The sequence below is a fragment of the Eutrigla gurnardus genome (assembly GCF_963514095.1).
Source record: "Eutrigla gurnardus genome assembly, chromosome: 16".
Classification (NCBI taxonomy): Eukaryota; Metazoa; Chordata; class Actinopteri; order Perciformes; family Triglidae; genus Eutrigla; species Eutrigla gurnardus.
The window spans coordinates 23349083-23368082 of NC_139927.1; the positions used below are offsets into that span (position 1 = coordinate 23349083).

Below are 19000 nucleotides of genomic sequence, written 5' to 3' on the forward strand. Positions count from 1 at the left end.
CTAAAATAAACGTTTCTGTTTTCTGTGGGTTATTTATGTGGATTGATGGTGATTTAATACACCTTTTTAAACAAAGAGATTAGGCCTTGGGAAAGTTCCACTTGTCAAAGGACTCAGCCGACTGGGCTGTATATAAACATCTACAACTAACATGTACAACTAAAACAAGAAATGCTAAATCCAACTATTATAAAAGTTCCCTGTCTAATAACTTCAGTAATCCAAAGAAATTCTGGAATCCTACTGATGTTCAGCAGGCAATTTAATGGTACTGATCATGATGGTCTGAGGATCAAGTTTATTAGGCTGGCTCCTCATGTACTGGCAACTAAAGACCCTTTTCTATATTCAGTAGTATAGCAAGAATCACTGACAAACTAATATTTAATCAACTGTTTCAAATTTCAAACAATCAGTTCTGTTGAGTCCTGAGGTGAATTTTTCCTGTTAATTCATTGTTGAATGAAAAATGTCGATGCTACTGGTGTACTGTTGAAATCTGACATACACAATGATAATATCCATTACCAAACCTTGCATTACCATACCTTGTATGTTGAGGTCTGAGCCGCGAGATATTCTTTTTAGCCTGGTCGCCTAAAAACGACATTCCCACATAACAAAACTGCATTGTGAATTACGTTTCGATGGAAATGTATTTTGCTGTTGATTAATTTTGCTCTTGACAACACAAATGTGTTCAAATGAGTCTGTGGATCTCCATGTTGGGAGGAGGTCTGAGGAGGGGGCCGGGTCCAAAAACACAGGGCTTTTACCAGGAGACCGATGTTAGTGTCCCATTAAAAACCCATGTAATTTTTTGTTTAAATTTTGACGGATTTTAAAGCTAGACCATTACTAAACCTATCTGTCATTTTGTAGCATTTTTTTTGTTCTGTTGTGTTCGTTGTGTTTCAAACTGTTCTATTGAAATGAGGGTGCAGTATAGTTGTATGGGAACATAATTTTGTCGGAGACAAGTTTGGGTTTTGAGGTCTAGAGTTATGATAATTAAAAAAACTGCTTGTTCTAGTAGAGGCCAACAGCTGGGGGGAAATGGAAATCATATTTAAACAAAAACAGGAAAACACCCTTCTTTAAAATTCCATTTGAACCCACTCCCTTGATGTAATATTTTTTTTTTTTGGTTGTCTAGAGCAGTGGTGGTTATGCGACCCAAAAGTGGATCATGGACAGTGGGTCGCAGGCCTTTGCCTGGGCAAAATAAAAAAAAAATAGAGAAAAATCCCCTGCTTTTATTTTGAAGGGAATTTTTTTATGCCGTGGATAAAACAATATTTGTTCATAATAATATAGTGTTTGTTATATATTCAAGTAGTTGGACTTCTTTATTTCATGGTTGTGCAGGAAAGCAGTGTTGAGAATTTCCAACCAGCTCCTGGGTGTTGCTCTTTATATGACCCGGCACTCTGTCAACCAATCAAGTTCCAGGATTTAATGTAAAACCCTGTGAGCGCTCTCTCATGGCCTTTTGACCCACAAGGGCTGCCGTAGTCCATTATATTCCGGGACACAAGCTGAACCTTAATTTGCCCGACTCCCTTCCTCTTATGAGCACAATCCCACAAAAACTGACCTTTCAAAAATATCCCTCTGAGGCCTCTGAATCACAGGACAGTGTGAGAACTGACATTTAGAGAGTGGGGTTCGGTAACGTTGTCAGCTGGTCCCCAGCTACTGTAAGTTACAGATCACGTGTCTTTCTGTAGCAAAGGTGATTGGCTGAAGTGAGATGATGTGTGCAGGAACAGAATTCCAGTTTTAATGGTTTTGGCTGGGCAGTAAGGGGCTGAACGGCACCCTGGGGTGCTTTTCTTTAATAACGTTCTACACGTATGTTCCCATCAGGACACAGACAGGTCATTTAAGGGGAACGTCATCAACAAAGCTTGGACGAGACAATTCTTTTCACACTGGTTGGTGAGAGTGAGTGAGAATATACAAAAAAAAAACCTAAATAACTTTTATACAGAACAACAAAAGGTTGCCAGACCTGTTTGCATTAGTAAATTTGCAGTGTATATGGGTAGAGTTTGAGAATTTTTTTTGTCCAGAACTGATTGCTACATCAACCACAAGAAACACCCCTTTGTGTACATGGGTATAGCCTGCTTTTTATTTCCCTTTGCTGAATACAGAAGCAGAATAAGAAGAATGTTTAATCCCCACAGCGAAATTGCTTTGTAACACTTACTCATGATTGTAGAAGTTGTAAAATTATACAAGAAATAAAATTATGTAAAAAGTATCAGTATCACTATTGGTATCAGCGATACAAGCCTAGGAGGCCCTAAGGAAACAAGTGATATCACACATCACTATCCAACATCCATCTCCTTTTCTCTTCAAACTAAGACCTTCAATCGTTTTGCTTGTTTAGATTAGTATGGGGAAGTTTGGAGAACTAGAATATGTTCTGAGGTTTTGGGAACCCAACCTGAGTCTGGTTCAAGTTAGAGAGTGTCTTTATCAGCACATCCAGAATCCATTTCAGGGGGTTAAGCTGATTTAAGGGGTTCAGGAAACCTTCCCAACCAGGGCACAAAGAGCCGCCCCTTTACTTCCACCAGATCAGCATACACAAAAAGTGTCACCTGGTTGAACAGCACCTTCCAGGATCCAGTCAACTCTCGGGGAATCATCAGACACCACAGCTCATCAACATTGACTATCATAAATTGCTTCTTTTTTGCGCCTTAATAATTGTTAAACTCAACAAATAAAACATAACATCTTCCGAAAAAGGCTTTAGACTCACCTGTTCAGACTTCACCTCGACTCTGCATAGCATGACCCACTACCCCCCCCCCCCCCCCCCCAAAAAAAACCCCATACCTATAGCACTTTGATCATAGCACTGTTGTTCTTAAGGTATGTTTGCTGAACAGCTACTACTTTACACAGATGAGGACCTAACACTTGTTCTATTTTTTAGCTCTTACTTTATCGGCAATGATATGTTGTGGTTTCTTTCTTTTGACAAATGTACTTATTGTAAGTCGCTTTGGACAAAAGCGTCTGCTAAATGACCTAAATGTAAATGTAAATGTAAATACACTCATGGTATCTAAAGGTTTGTCTGACTTCAACTTGACGTTGAAATTGAATACATTTGTACACAAAATCCACCAGAAGTAAGGAGAAAATACAATGTTCTCTCCTTGTACCAGATCAAATAAAGGTGTGAAAGTGACCAACGAAATCTAACTTAACAGCCTGTTCTCCTAAAAATGACGTTCCCACACAACAAATCTGCATTGTGAATTAGGTTTGGAGGGAAATGTATTTAGTCATTGATTACGTTTGCTCTTGACGTATCACAAATGAGTCAGTGGAAGTTTAGAGGTTTAGGTGGTGGACTGAAAAACACAGGACTTCCACCAGCAGACTGATGTTAGTGTCCCATTAGACACAAGGGGCCCTAGTTTCGTGGCGCAGCGCAGGGCGGCGCAGGGTGGCGGAGCCAGCGCAATGCAAGTTTCGACCCGCGCAGCCTTGCGCACCGTCAGTTTGGCAGTTTGGTGGATCGCCTGCGCCAAGATGGGTGTGGCGGCGCAGCAGGGGGAGGCGTCACAGATTCAGCTTGGCGTAGCGGAAGTTTCGTGGCAAAAAGCCTCGCCGAGACTGCGCTGAAAGCTCGCCAGCTCCAACCTGGTCTACTTTCGGCGCAAGGCGTAAATGAAGTCCATTCATTCAATGCGAATCACAGCTGGCGGATCGGAAGTTTGGCTGACGGCGCGCAGTGCGCACACGTCACCGAGACCTCACAGGCAGGTTTCAACAGTTCCAGGCACATTTAAATGCAATAAATAATCACAACAAACACTATTTAATGCAACTAATTGAATCAACACGTGAATTTATATCTATATAGATTGTCCCGTTACATCTGACATCAGATCAAAGGCGGATGGCACGCGTAACGGAAACTCAGCCTCTTGGACCAAAACATCTCCCTCTCTCTCTCCTGTTTTTTATAATATGGGCATTGTTATTATTATGATACGCATCGGATCGGGTTGTCAAGTGACGGATCTGGCAGTGAACCTCCCCTAACGCATTAAAGGAGAGGAGAGGAGCTCATTTGATTGGTGAAGATCTGAATCGGCTGTATTAATCCCAGTCCACGCCTCGTCTCCTCCTCGTCTCCCACTCACGCCTTCTTCTCCTCCCTCTTTCCCACTTGCGCCGGTGGGCGAGACGGGAGGTGTGCCTGCGCGAGCCTGCGCGGTGCACGAAACTTGCAAAGTCCAGGCGGACACACCCCGTCGGCGCGGCGCAGGTGCGCTGAAAGCTGACTGCGCCTGGTCTACGAAACTAGGGCCCAAGTAGTTTAATTGAGTTTTGGTTTCGTTTCAATTTCATCATCATTTAAATACAAACCATGAAGTTTACAAAAACCTAACTATGTAGTTTTGTTGTTCAGAAGTTCTAACTATCAATTGATATTAGATGTCTTAATGACTCTTGATCTGAAAATCAAAACAGGTTATTATACTGTAGATTACAGTTGTTTTAATGGAAACGGTTAAACTATGATTTTAAAGATCCCATATTATACTGTTTTTCATCAATTTCACACAGCTGTCAGAGGTCCAACAACACTGGATTCGATATACTGTACATTGCCCCAAACCCATCCGTGGTCTTGAAATTCAGCTGTCTAAAAGTTGCTCAAATGAGCTCTGCTGAGAAAAGGCTGTTTCTGTGCCTGCACCTTTAAATGCTAATGAGCTCTGTCTGTCAACGCCTACTTGGAGAGCCACGGAGAGGATGCTGCTTACGCTAGCGGCAGCATTTGTGCTATGTGTCTCAGGTGAAGTTGCTGGGTCCCGTATGGTTGGGACAGATCCTTTTACGGGGGTCAGTGTGGAGGCAAAGCCAGCTTTGTACTGACCCTCGATACTGAAGCAGTCCAATGTGAAGTGGTTAGCACACACATACAAGCTAACACGAACCGTAACCGGCACATTGTCATTAAAAATAAAACACAAAAGACCAGACCCAGACCATACGGCGCTCTGTCGGACATGCGCCCCCGTTGTTCTGTCTGACCGGAGGCAGCAGTGAAGACGCACCAGAGCGCTGAGACAGAGGGAGGACTGTCTCCAGCTTCACCCGCACCGGGATTTAATCACGGAGCACCAGCTGGATCACCCAGCGCCACAACGGTAAGCCGAGCTGCGCTCTCCCTGCTGTGTTGCGAAACGCCCCCTCTTGGATATCTCCTATTATCAGAGGAGTTTGGCCTATCAAGAACCACCGAACTTCACCTCGGTGATAAACGCCCCTATTCGGATATCTCCTATCATCTGAGGAGTTCGGCCTATGCAAATGACTCCCTTCGTTTCGTAACGACGGGAGCTGAATCTGAACAGCCTGTAGGAGCGTCGTTGTACCAGTGGGGGGGGGGGCTGCAGAGACCATGCAGGAGTCGCTTGTTTTCCTCATCCTGGGAGTTGACAGGCTCAGGGAGGACCCGTTAAAAGGTGTAGAGACCAGAGAAACCCTGTTTTTCATAATATAGGACCTTTAAGGTCTAGTCTTTTCAGTTATTTTAGGGTCCAGCTGCTGAAGACAGTGTTCACCGTGCAGATGTGTTGGTTTTTCCTACCTGGGCAGCCCAGTCCAGGGGAGGCACAGCTGGTAATCAGAGGTGTGTTGCTGGGTGGGGAGACACCTTTGGGAAAGATAAGATTAAAAATGGAAAGGTTAATCAGTTAAAAGGATCAGGGGAAGTGGGTTTAATGTTGGCACACACAATTTTAATCAAGTGATATTCAGTTTCAGACATTTTGGAGGGTATCTCAGAATTGCATGAGATATTTGAGCTTAGTTGGTTTGTGTAAGAGATCAAAAACAAAAAATATCCCTCGCATTGTTTGAGTGACATTGAAAATGTTTGCTATTCTGAAATTGACATTATCCAAAACAGCATTTTAACATTTAGACATTTTTATTCTGCAGAGAACAAGATGTTAACATGACTTAACGCCTTTCCAGACTCAAAAATGATTTCAGGGACAAACTGCTTCCAGCAGCCGCAGATGAAGTGCTCCTCAAGTACTTTGGCCACGCGAAATGTAATCCCGTATAGTGATTACGGGATTACGAATGTGCTCAAGTGAACGTCAGTAAATCATCGGTGTGATTGGCCGAGTGAAGAAGCAGGAATTCACTAATCGTGGATGACGTGGTTCAAAAGAGGTGAGGAAAATCTCTCCATCACCTCTCATCCACCTTCATCCTCTCTTATTTACCACATTTTGTTCTCTTCCCCCTCCTTTCGTTATCTCCCTCCATATTCCCCTTCCCCTCTTCCTATCTCCATTCTACTCTGCTATCATCCTCTGAGCAGCATGTTGTGATTAGAGAAAATGAATTTGTGCTGCTCTGCAGACACTCTTTAAGCTCTTCAACAGGATAAAGTGTTGGAGGCAGACAAAGACAACCACCGCTAATAATGAGCCACAATGAATCTATTCATTAGGCATCAGGTTGGATTCTGAAATGTTTTATCGGCAAGAAGAGAAGCACACAATTCCATGGTTTTAAGCCGTTGGATTTCATGTAGGGAAAGTAATATTGAGTGAGTGGCTCAATTGACTGAAAATGAAATAATTTCCCTTCAGTGTAAATGATTATTTCCAAAAGGCATGTTTCCTCGGCGTCACTACAGCGACAGCAGCTGATAAACTGTAATTAATCTAATGACTCAACGCCAGGCATCGCTATTATCACTAGAAAAACATGCTGATCATCTGCAGGGACAGAAGCTGTTACAATTGGCCGAAGGTTTTCAATGTGGTTCAGGGGTTAAAGTTGTATTCTGACATCTATAACACTGTGGCATTCTGACTAAAACACATCTCATTTAGCTTGTCCATGTACTGATCCTGACACAGTATCTGGGTGGACTTTAAGGCAAATATCTGGGTCTGAGCTGCAACAGAATTTAAATTCTGTCTTTGTGGCCTGGCAGGTTCACTGATGAATTACAGCAACTCTCTTTCCTCCACTGACCATCTGTGCATTTAGATTCAAGCAAATATCCAAACACATTTGTTTGGAAAAGCTTCTTCAGTTGTTGTTGGTGGCAACAGAGATAATAATAATAATAATTAGTGAAGCTGACAGAATTCTCAGTGCTTGTGATATAACTTTCAAAAAGTCATTTTTATCTCCTGATTATTTACAGAAGATCATTCCTGCTTTTATTTCATCTCATTAAGACCATTGCATCTCTCTGTATAGCTGCCTCAATTTTTTATTCAATAATTTAAACTGGCACCAAACTTATCTTCTCCCGGACCAAATGGCAACATGAGGTTAGCGGGAAAAAAAAAAAAAACTCTACAAAACCACATAGTTAGGTTTCAGCAATTAAGCTACTTGGTAAGGAAAACATCATGGTTAGGCTTTACATGACTGAACACCAAACACAATAAAAGTATCTGGTTCACAAGGGACAAAGCAACAGTCTTGTTGTTGAAATCCCTTGTTACAAATCAACTTTTGTGTTCAGAGGAAACATAGTCTCCTCTCATTACATGCTGTCTTCCAACGTAGGTTCTGTACTGGCAGTAAGACTCAGAACTGACTTTAAGATATTACTGATTTAATAGCACAGAAAGCTATATTGCTGACCTTTCGTTTTGTACTAAAACTGAAATATCTATAATCACAACTAAATGCTCGAAACAAAGTCTGAACCATCAAACAGCCCTTTGAAGAAGTGAGGCCTGAAGGGACAGTATTTTCTGTCTTTCCAAAATTGTCCTCACTGTGAAGGTCTGACATGTCCCCACAAAGATAGATGTACAAGTTTACACTCACACACACACTCTCACACACACACTCACATGACACACACACTCACACACACACACGCACACACAAACACACACTCACATGCACACACACACACACACACACAGCTTGACAGGCACCTGGCGTGGGCTCCTTCTCTACCTCCATCAACACCAGCCACATAAACAGACCAAAGAGGAACATAAAAATGGCTTCAGGTGGTCCAGAATGCTTTGCTAGGCTCGTAAAAAGGTGAATATAATGAACCACGTCTCTCTGTGTGAAAAAAATTACTACTTGGAGTAAATGGGATGTAGCTGGAAAAATACAGTCTCTGATTTATGTTCTGATTATTTCTGGTCATAGCACCCAACTCTATTGCATAATTTAGACCATGATTCTTTCCTAACCTTAACAACACAGGAATCAGTTTGTCTGCTGCTCCAAGAGATGACAGCATCAGCAATTTCAGCAAAAAGAGCATTTGTTTAAGTAGAAGTATGCTTTCACTTCCAACCAAAAACTGATGCTTTGCTCAGTTAATGGTTTTGTTGGTGTCAGAGATGGTGTGTCAGTTCTTTGCTTGTTACAGCATGTTCTTTCAAAATAAACTTCTGCATTCACAGGAAACATAGTTTTCACTCACAACATGCAACATCTTTTCAATACAAACTTTAGGTTCTGTAGGTTTAATTAGTATTCAGAATGACTTGGTTGGGTTTAGGAAAAGATCCTCGTCTGTTAGTTAAAGGTCCCATATTATGAAAAACAAGTTTTCTCTGGTCTCTACACCTAAACTGGTCCTCCCTGAGCCTGCCAACTCCCAGAATGAGGAAAACAAGTGACTCCTGCATGGTCTCTGCATACATTTTTTTTGTATGATTTTATGTATTTAGGTTAAAAGCAGACGGTAACCTCCGGTTCTGAAAAGTGAAGCCAAAGCTGATGTGCCTTAAACGTGCATTCTCTCTAGTGGCCATTAGGGGGCGACACCTCTGACTGAAAAAATATGTCTGATTGCATGGAAGTCTAAAATTATTCTACTTCTCTCTTGATTTATGATCTCAGTAAACATTGTAAACATGCATTTATGGTCTCAATCTGTAGTTTAAAGACTTCTTCAATCCAGCATGATGTTCATTTAGTACATTATGGTCCATTAAGAGTCCAACACACCAGAAAGCAGGGGATGCTTTAGGGGCGGGGCTACCTTGTGATTGCTCCTGGGGCCTTGTTACCGTCGATACCAATGCAGTTAGTTCCTAAGATGACTTTAACACTTAAAGCTGTAAAGTTGACCTTTAATTATGAAGCTAAATTTGGTGCTTCACACCAGAATCCAGATGGATCCAGATCCAGTAAGATTGCTGCTCGCAGTGCCGCTTTGCCGCCACAGTCCAATATGGCCACTACCATCACTGGTTGCAAAAATTCCAAGATGGCAAAATTCGGAACTTGACCCTTCCCAAGTCCACAAACCAATGGGTGAGGTATGGATAGCTACAGCTACTCCTTATATAGAGTCTATAGTTGAATGCAACTCCCAACGTAATGTCTTTTAGCTTAACCCTTTCAAGCAGTAAAACTTGGTCTCCAGTATCAAAGTTAAGGACATTTGGGCATTTGAAGACAATGTTGGGTGCTATCACGTAAGCATAAACAAGTATAAAGTAAAAGCAATGACAACATTTTGATTTCAGAGGTGGGGGGGACACAAGTATTTTTAATAAAACTCTAACTCTTTCAGTTCCCTGTGCTTTCTAGTAGTTCTTCTAGTTTTCTATTGCTACTTTTAAGTTTACTGTTCCCTTTTTTTGGTTTGACTGGTTGTAAAGCATGTAGCAAAACATTATCACCCAATTCTAATCCAATAGTAATAATATATACGTGTTGTTTTTCTTCCTGTGTGCATCCTGTTGGGCGAACAACATCTACAGCCGGCACGATCTCCTTAAGATAGGAGTTTGTTACGGGCGGAGTGTTACAGCCGAGTATCTCCGTTCTTACAACATTCCGGCGGCTATAGCGAGAAGCCCCGGCTCTCCGTGGATTACCATCCCCGCGGGGTGGAGGCGAAGGCGGCGCTGTGAGATAAAGCAGAAGCGAGGCTGCCGGGCTGGCGCGCTAGCCAGACTACAGAGGCAGCCACACAAACCACCGCTCCCGAGCCTTTTTCTCACGAACGCCAGATCCCTCACAAACAAGATGGATGAACTGAGGCTACAGATGACAACTAACAACACTGTGAAGGACATGTGCATTCTGCTGATCACAGAGACCTGGCTTCACTCATCCATCCCGGACTCTGCTATCGCGCTAGCAGGCTACACTGCACAGCGTCATGACAGGACGGGTGTTAAAAGACTGTGCGGACCACCTGGCTGGAATCTTCACCAAGATCTTCAATCAGTCCTTGTCCCAGTCCACTGTCCCAGCCTGTCTGAAGTCCTCAACCATAATCCCCCTGCCCAAGAAACCCCACATCTCCTGCCTCAACGACTACCGGCCAGTGGCACTCACCCCAGAGGTGGCGAAATGTTTCGAGAAACTGGTCAGGGGTCTCATCATGTCATTCCTGCCCCACAGTTTGGACCCACACCAGTTTGCATACAGAGCAAACCGGTCAACAGAAGACGCTGTAGCTGCAGCCCTCCTGCACTGTCCCACCTGGAGCAGCAGGGAAGCTACGTACGAATGCTTTTTATGGACTACAGCTCTGCATTTAACACCATCCTCCCCCACAAACTGGTTGACAAACTGGGGGACCTGGGTCTGCCACACTCCATCTGCATGTGGATTAAAAGCTTCTTGACAGGACGCAGCCCGAGAGTCAGAGTGGGGCACCATACATCTAGGGCCCTCAGCCTCAGCGCTGGCTCCCCACAGGGCTGTGTGCTGAGCCCGCTGCTCTACACCCTCTACACCTACGACTGCACCCCCGCCCACCACAGCAATGCCATCATCAAGTTTGCGGACGACACCACAGTAGTTGGACTCATCTCCGGAGGGGATGAGTCTGCCTACAGGAACGAGGTGGAGCTGTTAACAGGGTGGTGCAGGGAGAACAATCAAGATAAAGAAAAAAACGGACATCCCACCACTAATCATCAGCGGGGACTGTGTGGGGAGGGAGTCCATATTGAGGAGAACCTGACCTGGAGTGTGAACACCTCTGAGCTGCTGAAAAAGGCACAGCAGAGACTGTACTTTCTGAGGGTGCTTAGAAAAAACAACATCACCCAGAGACTGCTAGTGTGCTTCTACCGGCACAGCAGCTCAGAGGAAAGCGCTCCAGAGGGTCTTTAACACCGCCCAGAAGATCATCGGCTGCCCTCTCCTCACTCAAGATGAACTGCACAGTTCCCACTGTCTCAGGAAAGCGTCAAACATTATAAAAGACACTTCACACCCTGGTCACTCCCTGTTTGAACTGCTGCCGTTAGGGAGACGCTACAGGTCACTCAGGACAAGAACCAACAGATTCAGGGACAGCTTCTACCCCAAAGCAATAACTATCCACCCATCCATCGTCTACCACTTATCCTGTATTTTTAGGGTCGCGGGGGGCTGGAGCCGATCCCAGCTGTCATTGGGCGAAGGCAGGGTACACCCTGGACAGGACGCCAGTCTATCACAGGGCCAACATGCAGAGACAAACATTCACGCTCACGTTCACACCTACAGGCAATTTAGAGTCAATTAACCTATCCCCATCCTGCATGTCTTTGGACTGTGGGAGGAAGCCGGAGAACCGGAGAGAACCCACGCTTACATGGGGAGAACATGCAAACTCCATACAGAAGGAACCCAGGGCCGACCCGGGAGTCGAACCCGGGACCCTCTCGCTGTGAGGCGACAGTGCTACCCACTACCACCGTGCAGCCAGCAATAACTATATTAAATAAATCAAAATACACATAAACACAGGCTGCTAAAAATAAGGGATTGTGCAATTCAACAGATGAAATGTTTTATAAATGAATGGATAAATGTTTTTATTTATATAGTCTTTTATCATTTTTACTGGATGTGAATGACACACCGACTGGTTTTTGCATTTTAATTTCGTTGTACGTTACAATGACAAATAAAGATTCTATTCTATTCTATAACAACAATAATAATACATTTTATTTATCAGATTATTGAGAACTTTGTAAATGATGAGGAGGATCTTGAAGTGGATATGCTGCTTTATTGGGAGCCAGTGAAGGTGTTGCAGGATGGGTGTAACAGATTTCTTTGAGTAACTTACACTTTGACTTCTAAAGAAGTCTCTTATGTCCACTTTTCTTTTTTTAGACATCGCACACGGACACCGATTCAAACGTTAATGTAAATGAAACCTCTGATATTACAATCCTTTGAGCTGACGTGAACTAACTTACAGTAGCAGACTCCTCTAGGACTCCTGACCGCAGACTAGCAGACCGGTGTGCAAGCAAGATGGAGTGACGGTGGGGACAGCCAATCACACAAGAAACGGCAGAGCCAATCGAGGAGCTTGTGGGTGGTCTAAACTAAGGGAAACGGGCTTCAGCTTGAGCGGTCATTTTCCGCTTGGTCCTAGTGCTTGACGTGTCTCTGTTTACTATAGCGTAACATTGTTTTTGGATGGTAAAAAGTGCAGAGGACCAAAACGGCCTTTTGAAAAAGTGCAGGGGACATGTCCCCTGTGTCCCCCCCAAATTACGTCTGTGAGTAAAAGAGTTCAGTTTGAAGGATGTTGAGTCAACTACTCCAACGATATTTATTGCCACTCAGCCAGCAAGACCAGATCTGATCTTTAAGACGTTCATAAAAACGTGTCTCCAAGACTTTGGCAGCAAAAAGGAACATAACTGTTTTATAAACAGTGAAAATCTCAATGAAAGCAGAGAGAGAAACAACACTCCATTAGCCAGGAGCTATACAACTTCCATGATTGAAGAATGGAACATGTAAAAGTTTGTGGACTCTAAGACTGTAAATAACCTGTCAAACACGTAACCTCACTGATCGGGTCCAATCATTCCTGGGACTCCATGAAGGACCTCCTTGTAAAGCATTTCACTGGGATAGCTCCCACAGTGCTGCACTCTTTCACTGTCTTCAACTCTGTGCACATAATGTGTTTGTTTCATTATTCCGTGACCCCGATTTAAACTATTTGTACAAAACCTGTGAACTGTTGGTGACAGGAGATCATTTCTAATCTCTGAGCAGCAGACAGCTGTGAATGCAGAGTCAATATGATGCCTTTTGTTTTCCCAAACTAACCCTGTGTTTCTGTTTACTGCTGCTGCAATCAGCCTGTTCCCCTTCAGGGATCAATTAACTTCATCTCATCTTTATTTATTACTAATTCTGTAACCAATGCTGGCGTACAAGCCTGGAAAATCTCTGCTTTCTGATGAATATCTCGCTATATTTGGATCCTACAATAGTGAAAACAGTCCAAAACACAAAGATATTCAGTTTGTTGATTATATTTACATGCACACTCACATTCCATTATTATGGCAAATATGACAATATTCCTAATTTAATATGGGTCATGTAATCATCATATTCCATTTGCATGTTCTAAATTAGGCCTCATTCTTAATGGAGTATTTTGAGATAAAAAATACGTCCTTTTTCCTGTTCACGTGTGGACATGGGATTCCCTGGTGAGGATGTGGCTCCTCAGATAGACCAGATGATGCTGGTAAGAATAGGGACAAAGAAAACTAACGTAACATAATGTGAACAGAGGACTTAAACCAGGATGTGAATTGTATTGTTTGTGTTTCACTTTCACTTAAGAAACAGGTGTTTCCTGTACTGTCCTGCAGGCCACGTGTTTGTGGCTCGCACATGTGAGATTTAGTCATTTTAACACAAACAAATAAATAAATAAAAAACAAAACCTCTTTTATCCTGAACCAAAACAGTTTTGTTTGCAGATGTACTGCAGCCACACTGAGGGCTCATGACAAGGCGCTGCTACTTGATGAGTCGGGAATGAGAAGAGAGTTTTTGGTGCAGAACAAGTTTGGGGACGGCCTGCAGCACTCTGACAGGAAGTCTCATTCTGACTTTTCACTTAGCACATGAACCTGAGCTCAGGACCTCAGAGCGTTTTTGAATATTTTACCTGAACATTGGCTGCACAACTGTAATACAACTGTCCGAACATGAAAAACACTACATCTGTGGGAAAGTCAACACTATTGCACATGTTCCTCCATGCAGCAAAGCTGGTAGCACAAGCAGACGTATACAATCAGTGTTAGCCACCAGTTGGTGCCGCAGTAGTTAAGTGAATGCAATGAGGGGAGCAGACTGTAAAGAGAAGGACAGATTATTCAAAAGAATGCATCGGCATTTGGTCATTTCACAGAAAAATGTTATTGGAGATATCACATTGAGATCAATGAATCAAGGAGGCGATCGGTGGAGAGCTGGTTAATTACACAAACACAGCTGACAGGTTTGACATCAAATTACAAGACCATTCATTTTTAATTAAGGCAGGGCATACATCACCATGTAATAATGGGTTGAACATGGAGGGTCGTTCACTGAGGCAATCAGCCAGGCAAGCACAACGTGAAGGTCTGAAAGTCCAGGGATTAGACATATACCATATCAACAAACAAACCAAGAAAGCGCTGAGTGTATTTTCTTCTTTTTTTTTAGCAGTGTTTTTGTGGACTTAACCTGCATTATAATTAGGGTTGGGCATCATTTGGATTTTACCGATTCCGATCCCGATCCCAATCCTCTGTTTCGATTCCTGTTCTAAACGATTCTCGATTCTGATTCTTTGAGGTGCCAATACTCACTTTATTGATGTGCTTTTTTAACAGTAACATCAACAATGTATCCACTGACATTTTAAGTTGCACTTGAAAACTATGTCCTGATAGAAAATACATGTTTTTATATAAAAAAATAAAGATAGTCTTTCTTGACTTCACTTAACTTAAATAATTGTTTGCATATTGTAATGGCAGTAACATCATGAATGAACATTTTATGAATATTGAACCAGCATTAGAGGAGCAAGGATTGGTTTTATGAAACAAATGAGCACAGTCCTCAAGTATGAGTGGCGTGATGATGAAGGGAGGGGGCGGGGCCAGCAAGCAGCGAGACATTTCTCCACTAAACACTCAAGAGAGACTCCGTTCGCATTTCAGCACAGACTGAGTTGGCAGGAGCTCCGTGAAATCGAGAACTCGTCTTGTTTATTCACACACTGCGCCTTTTCACTGTCACCGGGCGGGACCTGCTCTTTTAATGTGGTTGTGCCATGCTGTGACTCTAAATGTTTTTTCAAGTTTGACGTTGTATTCTTGAAAGTAGACAACACTTTGTTGTTAACACAGAGTGTACAACGAACCTTTATGTTGCCATCTTTTGCTGAGATGAAGTCGAAATAATGCTTGTATTTCCAGCTGGAAAATGAGTATCTCTCCCCCTCCATTGTTTACGTTTCTGCCGGTATAGCCGACTACACGCGACCGTCCGTGAAGGTGTCGGCTAACATACGTCACCCCCCTGAGACGCAAGAAGAAAGCAGATCTTTTTTTTTTACTGACAAAAATAGTAACGCACCGTGTAAAGTAACTTTAATCTGACTATTGGTTTGGCAATAGTAGCGCGTTAGACTACTCGTTACTGAAAAAAGTAGTCCGACTACAGGAACGCGTTACTAAGTAGCGCGTAGTTTTCCACATATGTTGCACTGTGCTAATCCATCTTTGTTCAAATTAAAATGAAGCCAGACTTTCGAGCGGCGTCTTCTTCTGCCATCCATGTTGAGTGAGTGACGTTCTTCGTTCTAGCGCGGCGTCTCCGCACGCCGGGCGGAGTAATACAAACAAACTAGTGCGAGCGGAGTAAAACAAACAAACTAGTGCGGACGTTTAAGAACCGAAAAAAAAGGAACGCAATTCCAACAGCTTCTTAACGGTTCCGGAACCGGAGGTTAGGAACCGGTTCCTATTTGGAACCGGATCTCGATGCCCAACCCTAATTATAATACATAAATTAAATCCTCAACAATCGTTTTAATGTGAAATAAAAGAAATAAATATGCATAAAAATCGAATAATAAAAAATAAAAAGTAATAATTTATTTGACTAATTACTTTAAAGGCGCCATATGTAAGAATGTGGCCAAAAACGGTATGACACTCAAATTCAAAACACTGCGGCGAGTCGTATCTGCCTCCCCCTCCACCCCCTCCCCTCCAGACTTGAGGTTGCCAGAGCTGTTGGCGTATCCTCCGTCAGCAAGCTGGACGGTGGCCGGACAGCCGGATGCCCGTTACAGGACAGTGCTGATGATGCTAGCGTTAGCTGTGCTGCTAACGTTTGTTTCTATGATCGAAATGAATAACGTTGTTCATGGATGACGGAACTATTTTCTGAGAGGGGGGGGGGGGGGCGGGATTTTTGTTGGGAGGGTCAGGGGAGAGATGAACACAATGATTAAGTGGATAAACGGTCCGTCTAGGCTACGTTGCGGACATCCGACTTTCGTTTTGAAGTCAACAATCGCAAAAAGGATAACGAGTCGTTTCCCGTTTTTCGCTTCAAAATAAAAGAACGAAAAACGGAAAAATTACTCGTATCCCGTTATTCGTTTTAAAAACGGAGAAACGGAAAACGAAAAATCGTTAACTGATATTAGATATTGTGTTAATGAATGGGATTTGGGGATTAAATAACAGTGCCATTTTTCATTCCAGATTTTGCCGTAGGCTACGTCTTTTTTACCCGGAAGGCGCTGTTATGCCGCGAAATTACCTGAAAGCCTACTTTGAGACATTTAGGGGGAGCTCTAAAACACTGTTCATAAACGCTCTGACAGCGTCTGACGCTCGCGTTTTGAAGTAAACCTACTGTTTTAAACACACACCAAAAGCGTTATGACGCGGACATAAAAGCGGAGCCTCCGCCTGATCGCTGCCGCCACTCAGCTGTTGATCCCGGGAGCCGCTCCGTGAGTCGGTGTCCAGCTCATGGAGCCTGCTAACAACAGCGATTGATTAACATAGTGTAGAGTTATGATTAGTAATGGATAAGTCTCTCCTGCTTCCTAGAGCTCTTTTGGGTTTCGCTGCCTCCGCCATTGTAGCTCAGTCGAAACTGGCAACCCGTGGTTGCTCGGCAGCTGAGACTCTACTGACTGCAATGATTTGTAGACACCAGTGGGTGGCGCCACGTGCCAAAACATGTTTTCAAAACATAAACATGATTTGCGGTCCGCAAAAGATCTTTTTAAATGCGAATATTTTGGCTGTACTGTTGTTGTTGGTGAGTTCAGTATGTTATATGATCATTATTTCTGAGTCTCTATGACATATTAGGATGATTTTACGGCCAGTTGCTTTAGATTTCTTACATATTGTACCTTTAAAAATAAAAAGGGAAATTAATACAAAATGAAATAAATGTAAACAGAATGTATCTTGTGTGAATTTTAGGTTATATTCCCCTTTTAAATGTACGTATTGTGTATATAAATGCTCATTCCAATGGTTTTAGAATCATCGGGTCTCATTCATGAAACGTGAGCAGAGCAAATTTGTGTGTAAACAGTTCACAGAGGGAAATGTACGTGTTTCATCATTCATCACAACGTTAGTAGCTCCAAACTTTTCATAGCTACTATCATCATGCTCTATTATAATCTCAATATGCAGATGACTTTAAAACTGTATTTTAATCATGATAAAAGATTAGAATAATAAGAAGAAAAATATATAACACATTTGGCTTAAGTAGTGGGCAATTTGCATATTTAAGCTTTAGATGAGGTTTCTTAAAAATGTGAATGGGTTCATTAAATTGACTTATTATCCTGTGTTGTCTAGGCTACATATTTAATAATAATATTAATTCATATTGTGTATTAATATTATTATTATTCATTATTAATAATACATAAATCACCACCGTACTAAAAACCTCCATGATTCATAAACGCTGTGTAAAAATCTGATTTGATTGTAGACGTGTGTATGTTCATGCATGATACAAGACGGAAACAATGAAACAATAATTAAATAAAGAATTGCAATTGTAACTGAACAAATAGAGACAGAATCATGCATTTTTCATTCTTGAAAACCACTGCAGGTTTCCAAATTTGTCAAACATGCATCCATGCACGTGCACACACACACACACACACGCACAACACAACTCTTCAGAGGGTAAAGCATTTGCAGGAAGTTGAAAAAGTGAAACCGCTGTGGCTAACCTGTAGCTGCTGCTACATACCCATTTACGGTGCTTTAAAGAAGAGGTACAGTACCACACACCACTAGCGGCGCCAGGATTTTGATTGTGGGTGGGCCACAAGAAAAGTGAATGGGCCAATTAAAATAAGCCAAAAAAAAAAAAAAAAAAACGGGGTCTGTTCTGTCTGAAGGTGCGTGTCCACAGGCAGCGGTGTTTCCCCGCGTCCCATTCATTGTCTATGTGAAAAGCCGTGCAATGCATTCTGGTAGCGTTGCGGCGAATGTCGAGAGACGGCGCGCGAGTTGGCCGCACCTCATTTGCCTAAAGTTGAGGTCGAATCTACTTTATGCTAATCAGAGGCGCCGGGCTCGACTCGCCTCCTCGGGAACGCTCGCGAACGCTCGCAAAAATCTGTTGTTTAAAGGACAGCGCCTGTCAATCATCCTCTAGTGGCAGCCCACCAAGCGTGCGATACTGGGAAGCGGCGCGTCCACACGCGTTTAAAATCGCCCCTGTGGACACGCACCTTCATTTCTCATCTCAAAGCTTGCGCGCCAAAGTCATTCATTTTATTGGATCACTTGCTGGTGACGATGCAGCCTGTGGGCGGGCTTAGTAGTCCACACGGGGTAGAAGATTGGCTGAGAAGCCTTCACTCAAAGCTTTCCTCAGGCTGCTTATTGGATGAACAGCTAGAAAGAAAATCACTCACTAATCAGTAGGCATGAGTCAAAATGGGCGGGCCCAGGCCTAAAATGGGTGGGCCCAGGCCCACCAGGCCCAATAGTAGCGCCGCGCCTGCCACACACACACACACACAGTGTACTCTTGCACTCTCTTTCATGGTTAATACTTAAATATGGTAAGAAAACACTTGATTCTGTAAACTTGGTTTCAGGTCTTTAAATGTTTCAAAGAAATGTGTGTGTGTGTGTGTGTGTGTGTGTGT

General features: G+C 42.9%; 1 protein-coding gene across 9 annotated transcripts in view; it reads right to left on the reverse strand.

The window, feature by feature from the left end:
* Window positions 1-19000, reverse strand: part of adgrg6 (adhesion G protein-coupled receptor G6) — a 165360-nt gene that overhangs the window by 57230 nt on the left and 89130 nt on the right. For all 9 annotated transcript variants that reach the window (XM_084031045.1, XM_084031044.1, XM_084031053.1 and 6 more), the window contains one exon: window positions 5636-5701. In XM_084031045.1, coding sequence (XP_083887171.1) covers window positions 5636-5701 — 66 coding nt within the window. The remainder of the gene's footprint in view (window positions 1-5635; window positions 5702-19000) is intronic.